We start from the raw sequence: 11,550 nt of genomic DNA on the forward strand, positions 1-11,550 counted from the left end.
TGACATCATGGGCAGCTCCATTGAGGCTAAAACCCATAGGAATCCCCACCCAGTTAACTATTTTGACTACTTAAATGGCGGAAGCGTGGTGGAAGCCCTCAATGGCACTGATCATGCTTAAATGGCCTTTTGACCACTAGAGGCCTTTTTCATTCTCTATGGTTGACATGTTGCACTACCTGGCTTGCTTGCTAGCTTGTTAACACCCACACGAGGGCGAGGTTAGCGTGGCTATGCTACTGCTGCTTTTATAGTGTGAACACTCTGTGACATTGCATTTCCACAAAACACGATGGATGTGATGAAATAACGGAGCCCAATTCATTTTCAACGGAGGGGAGCGTCAACAGAGAGGGACCAAAGTTGGGTAAAGCTGAACTTTATGCAAACGCTATTGACCAATCGAAGCTCACTATAGTTTCCAGCCCGTACTGGATTGGCTATTGATACCTAGCACTACCTAGCCTACTTGCTAGCTTGCTGGGACTGACATGAGGGCGAAGCTAGAGTGGCTATCCAAATGATCATGTTATGTGGAAATCCCTTCCGAGCAGGGGAACGAGACCGAACTGTTCTGTGCGTGTGTAACAGTATAACTTTAGAACATTCCCTCGCCCATTCCCGGTCGCGAACCAGGGACCCTCTGCACACATCAACAACAGTCACCCACGAAGCATCGTTACCCATCGCTCCACAAAAGCCGCAGCCCTTGCAGAGCAAGGGGAACCACTACTTCAAGGTCTCAGAGCAAGTGACGTGACCGATTGAAACGCTATTTAGCGTGCACCACCGCTAACTAGCTAGCTATTTCACATCCGTTACACGTGCACCCTTTATACAGTGTGGCACAACTGGAGATGGCAAACACAGACACTGGTTGTAAATTAAATGTTGCGATGTAACTTGTAGCACAAACTGTGTGCACTCAAAAGCAAGTCCTACAAAGTACCAGACTGTCAGAATTCTATTTGTGTTTGGCACAGTACGGAAGTAGGGATGGAGGGTGTGACAGACTTCCCACCGCCACACAATCCCTTCAGATCTCTTCAAGTGTGTAGGTAGGGTTTAGAAGTTGATTTGGGATCAGACCCAATGTTTCATTTGAGGTTTTGTCCATGAACACATGAGTCCTAATGGCCACTAGAGGGTGCAAGCAGACTGAATTTAACCTTTCAGACTGAATTTAACCTGCGTGATTTTGCTATTGATGTTTTCATGGACAAAAATCTTGATTTATTCGTATAGGACAGATCTTTGGGGTTTTGAACATTAAAATGGTCTTTTCTTTCAATGGATAGATATCAAAGTAAAAAATTCACAGTATCTCAAGTGTCTTTCAATGGATGGTTTTTGATTATTTCCATGGGTCCAGTTAAGCACAACAACAATTGGTTTATTATAGAAATTAAACATTGTGTCAAATTAAAAGTCAGACAATGAATAACAAAGTGACACAAACTTGTGTGAGAGAGAACATGCCTTGACACACACGCATGCTCAAGCACACACACCCACACACAAACACACACACACTACGCGCCGGGGTCTTTGTCTGTGCGATTAATCCAGTTCCCCTTGTTTGCCTAATTAAAGATAACAGTAATTAAGTGATTGGGAGGAACAACATGCCCGTGTTCCCTCACGCTCTGAGTGAGATGATGAATATGCAGAGGGAGTCAGGGGCCCCACCGCGCTCAGGGGTCAGGTGAGTTAAGATAGACTTTATTGCACCAATAAAAACCCAAGTGCTTCCTCTAATGGAGAGATAAATGATCCGAGAGTCAGTGGAAGACCTTTCCTTTAACCGCTGCCACAGCCGCAATTAACACTAACAAGAGACTAGAACAGTGGGTCGTAGCTAGACCCCGCCGTTCCTGCGTAGCTACCATACCGGTAGCCTCTGCTGCAAGGTCTAGGTCAGTTTACATAAACCATCTCCGAGTAGGAGGGCTGATCTAGGATCAGGTCCCCCCCCTGTCGATGATTATAGTCTAAAAGAAAAAACGTATCCTAGATCAGCAGCACATCTACTCTGAGAAACTTTATGATTACGGGCCCTGTGGCATAGGAAGCGTGTCTACAGTATATTGTGAAAGCAAGCACCCTAATGTTACCTTCAAAGTCTAACTGCAGAAGACAGATTGTCACGCGTGATGAAGAAACCTACACCTACCTGTAATGTGAGATCATATCGCTCTTGAGTACTTATATCCTCCCCTCACTTTTTCTCTGTCTCTGCTCTTAGACACATTCACTCATACATTACATACGAGCACACACAAACACACACACCCTCAGGGCTCATGTGATTGATGTGAGCTTCGGAATTAAACCTGCTCAAGCTTTGCCATAATTATCCATTCCTTTGTCTGTGTGCTTTATCTAAGAGTTCATGCCCAGGTCTAATGGCCCTCTACTGCCATACCATACAAACACACTCATATTCTCCTCTCTTTTTCCTTTGTGTGTTTCTCTCCTAAACCCATAACTACACAGACATGCACATACTCACGCACTCATATTGCACAGACACACATAATACAAACATGTAAAACCGACATCATGGAAATACACATACTGGTCCATCTCTCTGTTTCTCTCTTTCCTCCTTTCCTGCATGTTCGGTAACTCCATATCTGTGGCCTTGGGCAGGGAGTGTCCTGTTGTCTCTACTCTCTTACTGGACACAGAGGCTGCGGTGCAGTCAGATGGTCAGACATCCACCTATAGATCGTTAACGTCCCCTGAGGTGGGTAAATTTGTATATTTAACTAGGCAAGTCAGTTAAGAACAAATTCTTATTGACAATGACGTCCTACCCCAGTCAAACCCTAACCCGGACGATGCCGGGCCAATTGTGCGCTGCCCTATGGGACTCCCAATCACGGCAGGTTGTGATACAGCCTGGAATCAAACCAGGGTCTGTAGTAACGCCTCTAGTACTGAGTTGCAGTGCCTTAGACCGCTGCACCACTCGGGAGCCCCCGACAGGGATGGGAAGGGAAATGGCTGGAATGGGTCTGAGCCTATTCATTAGGACACACCGTAGCAAAATGTTTTACAAAGGAAATTGGTTGGACAAGTTCAGGTTATCCTTCCCGGCTTGAATCTGTTTTTTTTTCTAGCGTTTTTGTCTAATGTATACGAACTGTGTGTGAAAGTCTAGTAGGCTGCAGTAGATTTATTTCTAACTGTTCAAAACTGGAGTTGTTCATACTTCGGGTTTCTGAGAAAAGCCAAACGTTTGACTTTCTCTTTTCAGCCCTTTTTGAGTACTTTACCCTCCATTTCTATTGTTGAGGCCATGAAAAAGAATATGAACACTTATCCTTACCCTCCTCAAAAGGTTGGAATGTTTTTGGGAGGTTAAATGAACCTCTTCTCCAAGTAGACTGTCCCCATGGAAGAAAGTGAGAGATGAAAGGATTGAAAAGGGAGAAAGCATGGGACGGAGGCCAACAAGAATGCCCCCTGACCCCTTTTTGTAATCCATAATGAAGTGCAATAATCTCTAATCAGGTAGAATAATGTGAACCATTAACACCGACAGCAGAATGGAGATTGGATGAGTTGCGTCAGAGGACCTTGTTCAAAGGACAACCAGAGGGCATCTAGACCCTCACCTCTGAGCACTGAATCACCCTGAATCACAGAGAGAGAGAGAGAGAGAGAGAGAGAGAGAGAGAGAGAGAGAGAGAGAGAGAGAGAGAGAGAGAGAGAGAGAGAAGAAAGGGGGGGTCTAAGGGAGAGAGAGAAAGAAAGGGTTGGAGAAAGACAAAGCAAGATAAGAGGCCGTGCAAAAAGTGAATGACAATGAAAAGAGAGAGTTATTGTAATCTGCGGTCCTCTCTGGGTGACCTGCCGTTTAGAGTGCCAGCGCTGACAGCTTCTCTCTGTTGCTGGGGCCGATGGTTAATGCTAGGTGAGTTTTTCATTAGCCGGGCTTTACTGTCTCGACGGGCAGCAGACACGTCATGTGCCAACTATCCCCACCATCAATGGGCTGGCGTGGTACAGACGGTGAGGCAGCTATTACCGAGTGGCAGCAGCTGTGGTCCGTACTCCCAGCACCCGCTAGCAGTGAATCATATACGTTAGCATGTTAGCATGATGAGGGTAACTCATCCAGGCAATCTGCAGGGCTGGCTTTGAAGGCAGCTGTGTACAGTTGTAGGCTATTGGAGTGCAATACTGCCTTATCAACAAAATAGTAGTCTCCTTGTGTGTGGGTGTACTTTAATGGCCTCTGCCAAGAGATGTGTGGACCTTTATGGCACAGGAGGTAGAGTGATAGTCCTCTAATCGAAAGGCTTGCAAGAGTTTGCCAGGAGTGAAAACGTAAACATAGGTGACACACAGTAACTATGTTAGCAGGTGACATATACTATAATTACAATGGTTTGAAAGAAGCATTTTAATATATTTTAGTTGTTGCAGATGGAGTGTGTAAAGTTTCTCAGTTGCACAGTGGAGTTGCTCTCTCAAGGTCCTGAGTATCCTCTGAGGTCACACTTTCCCTGGCACTGGAAATTCAAGTTGATAAAGAAACCTCTTAAGAATATTATAATTTCATTAGTGCTGCTCTATGGTGAAAGCCCTTGTGCCCGTGTGGGGGTCTTGTTCTCTACTGTGTGCTGTCTTGTAAAGCCACGAGTTTGTGCAGAGACGGAGAAGAATGCATGCTTGAGATCGACTACATTGCAGTTGGCAACTGCAGACTGACTGATGATCTACACTACCGGTCAAATTTTCTAGAACACCTACTCATTCAAGGTTTTTAAAATTTGTACTATTTTCTACATGGTAGAATAATAGGGAAGACAGGAAAACTATGAAATAACACATATGGAGTTATGTAGTAACCCAAAAAGTGTTAAACAAATGAAAATATATTTCAGATTCTTCAAATAGCCACCCTTTGCCTTGATGACAGCTTTGGCACTCTTGGCATTCTCTCAACCAGCTTCACCTGGAATGCTTTTCCAACAGTCTTGAAGGATTTCCTACATATGCTGAGCACTTGTTGGCTGCTTTTCCTTCACTCTGTGGTCCGACACTTCCCAAACCATCTCAATTAGGTTGAGGACAGGGGATTGTGGGGGCCAGGTCATCTGATGCAGCACTCCATCACTCTCCTTCTTGGTAAAATAGCCCTTACACAGCCTGCTGGAGGTATGTTGGGTCATTGTCCTGTTGACAACAAATGATAGTCCCACTAAGCCCAAACCAGATGGGATGGCGTATCCCTGCAGAATGCTGTGGTAGCAATGCTGGTTAAGTGTGCCTTGAATTCTAAATAAATCACAGACAGTGTCACCAGCAAAGGTCCCCCACACCATCACACCTCCTCATCCATGCTTTATGGTGGGAAATACACATGTGGAGATCATCCGTTCACCCACAACGCGTCTCACGAAGACACAGCAGTTGGAACCAAAAATCTCCAATTTGGACTCCAGACCAAAGGACAAATTTCCACCGGTCTGATGTCCATTGCTTGTATTTCTTGACCCACGCAAGTCTCTTCTTATTATTGGTGTCCTTTAGTGTGCAGAGCTGTCACCAAGGCAAAGGGTGGCTATTTGAAGAATCCCAAATATAAAACATATTTTGATTTGTTTAACACTTATTGGTTATTACATGCTTCCATGTGTGTTATTTCAAAGTTGTGATGTCTTCACTATTATTTAACGATGTAGAAAATAGTGCAAATAAAGAAAAACCCTTGAATGAGTAGGTGGTCTAAAACGTTTGACCAGTAGTGTACAAATCACATCACATCCTAAATGACAGCTCGTTATTATGTGTAGAACAGCTAGTCTGCAGACTCCAACTGCAGTCGATCCCAAACACACACCTTTTCTCTATTGTTTACCCTGTGCGGATGAATAGACCTTAGTTTACATGCACACTGATGGTTTAACTCAACTAGATAACTGCAGCGATGTAATTGTAATTGCTCCCCCTAAATGCTGCTGGATTAAACGACGAATCTATCAATGCAATTATATGTTTTTATCTATTACCACAATTTCTCTCATACAATGGTATCAACATAATAAAATGTACTATCCATTTCAGAGAATGTTATATCTCTGCTCTGCTTAATGTGTGTGTGTGTGTGTGTGTGTGTGTGTGTGTGTGTGTGTGTGTGTGTGTGTGTGTGTGTGTGTGTGTGTGTGTGTGTGTGTGTGTGTGTGTGTGTGTGTGTGTGTGTGTGTGTGTGTGTGTGTGTGTGTGTGTGTGTGTGTGTGTGTGTGTGTGTGTGTGTGTGTGTGTGTGTGTGTGTGTGGATGAATGAGAGCATTAATGAATTAAGCTGCTCATTATAATGGTCTGCTCTTGTTGGTCATTAAAAAAACTCATGTAGAATTTGTCACCCTGGCCCCGATGGAGTCTGGGTAATTATGGTTAATGTCTCATCTCCTATTCAAGGCTGGAGCGTTATGCTTAGGAGGGTCGTGCAGCAACAACCCCCTGACCTCATATTTTATTCATCTTAACAGTCATATTATTCGTGATTAACAGATTTTCACAGAACAAAAGTTTGATTCATATTCATGTCATACAGTTTAGTTAATCAGTTTTTCTAAGATATAATGACGTGTTTGCCTTGCGCAAACGAAATATTGTCATCTCACTTTCAGCCCCATTCATATTCATTTTATCTCTTTGTCTGTGGTCTCTTGATCAGGTACAACTTGATATGATTAAGGTTTATTACTATGCTATTGTACCGAGTAGATATATCATGGGACTCACACACACACACACACACACACACACACACACACACACACACACACACACACACACACACACACACACACACACACACACACACACACACACACACACACACACACACACACACACACACACACACACACACACACACACACACACACACACACACACACAGGGACCCACTTAGAATAGCCAGAAAAAGTGAATGGACAAACATAAACATGTCAGATGGTCATTTGATATTCTGATTCCAGAAGCTGTGATATTCTGATTCCAGAAGCTGTGATATTTTGATTCCAGAAGCTGTGATATTCTGATTCCAGAAGCTGTGATATTCTGATTCCAGAAGCTGTGATATTCTGAAGCCAGAGGATCAACGAGGATAATTGAGACATTATTACGCCTCTTATTAGCTGGTAATTAAGAGGTGTTTAATTATACAGTAACACTGGGAGAATCATTAGAGAGACAACACAGATTAGGGTATTATCTCCTCATAACAATATCACTCGGTATAACTAATATACCGTAGGTTAACCTAGAGAGCAAAAGAGAGAGAGAGAGAGAGAGAGAGAGAGAGAGAGGCCTCCAGATGCCTCCAGATGCCTTTTCAGTTCACCACTGGGCTGTTATTTAGAGAAGGTCATGGGGAATTATACAAAAAGAGAAGGATTTGAAGAGTGTGTTTGTGTATGCCTGTGCGTATGTGACAGATACCTCAGTAATTAATCCATTAATGACACAGACCCATTTTAATCCTAACTCCCACGTCTTTCCTCCACTTGTACGTCTCAATTATTTATTTAGAGGCCAGTGTGACAATGGAATGGGTTATGGTTGCCTTTGGAATGCTAAACAGGAATCCTGAAAGTAAGTCACTGTCAGTGGGCAGTACCAAGCCCTTTGTGTTCTGGATGGGGACCTGCTCCCTGGACTTCAAATGTGAGATTATGTTGGAAAGAGAGAAACAAAAGAAAACTTAATCTCATGCCTGCTTTTGAAGTTATGGAGGTATATAATACACCCCCCTCAATCCATCTTTTGTGGCACACTCATAGCAGCCAGGTCTTCTAGACAAACACACACACACACACACACACACACACACACGCACGCACGCACACACACACACACACACACACACACACACACACACACACACACACACACACACACACACACACACACACACACACACACACACACACACACACACACACACACACACACACAATCGCAGTAATCTAAGGTGCAGTGCTACATCTGGAGTCCTTGCAAAAACGGAAGTTAATTGACATATATTGAATGACCTTTTGGCTTCATGTTAACAATAATATTGGAAATGGTATATTGGATGTTATTATAGCATAGCCTAACAGTTTAATACCAGATATCTCAATATAGTTCTATGTGTGGGACGCTTGTTTTCTGATTGATTGTATACAAATTCTGTGAAATCCCTGGTTAATAAACTGTCTCAATTGGATAACGCGCAACAGGTGCCCCGCGCATCAGGCTGTTTTTCTCCCAGAGTTTGGCGCGTTACTGCGCTCGTTTTTGTGCGTGATTATGTTAATATGATTCAAACATAATAATCATAAAGGCATAAACTCATCTGCTCTTTAGCTTGGTGACGAGCTCTGTGAATATCATGATACCCCTTAAAGCAAATATTGGCCTACATTAGGCAATGAGACCATATTTGTATTACAACATGTTCAAGTGCGTGAATGATTCTCTAATCTTCAATTTGACCACATAAATTGACACCTGAAATATCGTGTATAATAAGTGCAATATAGCGTGACTTCCTCTCATGCCTTTCACACGAGGTGTCACACAATTGAGGAAAACCAGCAAACAAACAACATCCGGATAAAACGTCTCGATAATTCAAACGAAACAATCCACACACAAAGAAAAATACAAAATAACTCAGACAGATGATGAATTTCGTTTAAAGTTCTTTATAAATCTCTTAAGATAAATCATGTTATTTTACAGTCATAACATTTATCTTACATGTTATATTCATTTAGCGTGCTAATAAGAACAGTCCATAATAAACACGTGTGTTATTATTAGACAACACGTTTCACTTTTCAATTAAATCTAATGAACAAAAACTTTGAAATAATTTATATTATCCGCTCATACATTTAAAAACTGAGGCAGCAAGTTTTGATCTTCTTCTTTATTTTGATTGACTAAATTATTCTTATTAAATTAAAACTCTCTTTGGGTCAATTCCTCATTGTATTTTAGTGCCACATGTAAATGTCATAAATAGCTTCACACAAAAGGTGCTAATAATGGATTCAAGATAAAATTATGCTGAAATACGTGGTAGCCTACAACTCATCACTATAAAGATACAGTCTGAATTCCTTTACAGCACTCCATACCTGCTCAACATCTAGGCAACGATACATGATTCACATTTTAGATACTGCTCTCGTTCCCTCGTAGATACAGAATCGAGTTGTTGATGTTTTACCCGGTTAAGACAGCAGAAGAGCCGGGTGTATCGCGTTGCCCTTGCCCTCCAAAGGGTCGGAACCATTCTTCTCCAGCATGGATGAAGAGGAGCAGAGCTGCGCTGGGCCGGACGGAAGGCCCGAAAGACCGGGCATCGGACCCATAGACGGGGTGGGTTTGATGGGCACAGGAACAGCGGGTAGCGTCTGTCCACTGGCGTGATGGTAGAGACCCTTCATGGACACGCCAAAGGGCGCATACTCTGAGGAGACGGGTAGGGCGCTCATGGAATCTGACAGCATGCCCACGTGCGGCCACATTGAGTTGACCACACTGCTGAGCTGCGCGGGCACAGGGTAGCCCAGGTGGTGCATTACCGAAGTGATGGGCAGCCCGCTCGTCATCACGCCCTTGTAGTCCCGACCTATGATGTTCTCAATGGCGAACGGGTGCTTGAAGCCGCCGGACTGTCCGCAGTTGATGCTGCCGTAGCTCTGAAAGTGGGGGAGCCTGCCCACTGCTGCCGCGGGGCCTGGATGATCATGATGCCCTCCACTCAGCTTGCCCTGGTGGTGGAAGTAGTGCATCATCGGGGAGCTCTTGCAGGCCATGTGCTCAGCGCGCAGCAGTTTAAAGCGCTTCCGCCTGCGTAGAAAGCTGCCGTTTTCGAACATGTCCCCACAGTCTGGGTGCAGGGCCCAAAAGCTGCCCTTCCCCGGCTGATCGGGCCGCCGGGGGATTTTGATGAAGCAATCATTGAAGGACAGGTTGTGTCGCAGAGAGTTCTGCCACCGCTGTGTGTTCTCCCGATAGTAAGGGAAGCGGTCCATAATGAACTTATAGATGTCGCTCAGTGGGAGCATCTTCTCTGTTGAGTTCTGGATGGCCATGGCTGTCAGAGAGATATAGGAGTAAGGCGGCTTCTGGTCACTGTACGAGTTCTTCCCCGGACGAGGCATGATTTTGGTTACTAAGCCTATTTATGATTTAGCTCTGCTGTCTATTTTCTGATGAGGGCGCCTGGTCTGGCTTTGGTCAGTAGCAGTGACTTTGCGCAAGATTTTCCAAAGTTTGGAGACTCCAAAATCATTTATTTCCTGGCATCGTGTGTTCGTATTTTAGTGGTCTAAAAGCATGTGTAAGTCAGACGGGCAAACACAGACACACATTTCGGTCATGCTTTCTCCAGATGAATTCCTCAAAGATGTGGTTCACAAAAAGCCCCAAAAGGTTTCTCATTCCTCCACCGGCGCACACAAATTCAGAAGTTCATCTCGTGCGTAAAATAACAACACCTCAAAGAGCCCGTCTCTTGCTGTTTCTTTTACCGCTACACAGGAGATACGAGACCAGTCTCTGCGACAGCACAGGGCGAGGGTTTGGTGATGCTCCTCGTGTGGGGCCGAGCGCTCCTAGTGCGCTCTTCTGGCCACTCGGCGCCGTTTTTGTAAGGCTGGCATCCAAGCACTCAAGGACACGTTGGGGGAAAGGGGAGGGATGGATGGTGAGGAATAAAGAGGAGGGGAAGGGAAATCTGAACTCATCCGCGTGCCCTTAGCCCGTGCCAATCAGGACCCTCGCGCGCTCCAAGAGGATAAAGGGTGGACATAACAGTAAATATTAGTGATGAAGAATATGATAACTAGAAAGGGATAATTAAAACAGAACAAAATGTTCTTACAGTTTTTTCACCTTTATTCGAATATGTTTGAATGTAATTTATCTTTCACCAATTTTGTTCTCAGATTTTTTTCTCGTAAATCGTCCATGAATATTTGTCACTTGTCTGTGTTTCATGTTAATAAGCTCAAGTTGAAACACTGGAGCATTTTAATGCCTTCTTGGGTAGAGCTAAAGATCTCTGAATTCTTAACGTTACTTTTCATTTCTTAAATTCTTCAATAGCTTTTTGTGTGATAACATTGTAAAAAGCCATTTCCTTGGACAAATCTCAAATTCGTTATGTCTACGTTTCTCTTCGTTTTCTTCGTGAATTCTTTGTTTATGTGACGAAATATGACCGATTCCAACCTAGTCTAAGCTATTAACCAGTCATTTTGAGGCTTGAAAATACAACATTATGCAATTTAACTTTATGCACACTGTTCAGAAGGATATCACATATGGCAATGGTAAGCCTATGAGTGTAAATCGAGAAAGATCTATTTTCATTCCATTCTTTTTCAAATTGTTGAAACTGCAGTTTAAGATAACAATCAATCATGTAGGCTATGAACACACACACACACACACGTTGATTAATTGCGGAGAGGGGACTCATTGCAACCAACCAACCTGCCAACACACACACACACACGCACGCGC

At 43.7% G+C, this 11,550-nt stretch overlaps 1 protein-coding gene across 1 annotated transcript; it reads right to left on the bottom strand.

Moving 5' to 3' along the window:
• Positions 1–8,791: 8,791 nt before the first annotated feature.
• LOC124035152 (forkhead box protein B2-like) lies at positions 8,792–10,541 on the bottom strand. Its single transcript, XM_046348572.1, has one exon. The coding sequence runs from the start codon at positions 10,182–10,184 to the stop codon at positions 9,249–9,251; it is 936 nt and encodes a 311-aa protein (XP_046204528.1). The 5' UTR covers positions 10,185–10,541; the 3' UTR covers positions 8,792–9,248.
• Positions 10,542–11,550: the final 1,009 nt, after the last annotated feature.

Source organism: Oncorhynchus gorbuscha, linkage group LG05, assembly GCF_021184085.1.
Source record: "Oncorhynchus gorbuscha isolate QuinsamMale2020 ecotype Even-year linkage group LG05, OgorEven_v1.0, whole genome shotgun sequence".
NCBI classification, from domain to species: domain Eukaryota; kingdom Metazoa; phylum Chordata; class Actinopteri; order Salmoniformes; family Salmonidae; genus Oncorhynchus; species Oncorhynchus gorbuscha.

Coding starts and splice junctions, on each gene's coding strand:
- LOC124035152 (XM_046348572.1), bottom strand. CDS start 10,184: ATGCCTCGTCCGGGGAAGAACTCGTACAGTGACCAGAAGCCGCCTTAC.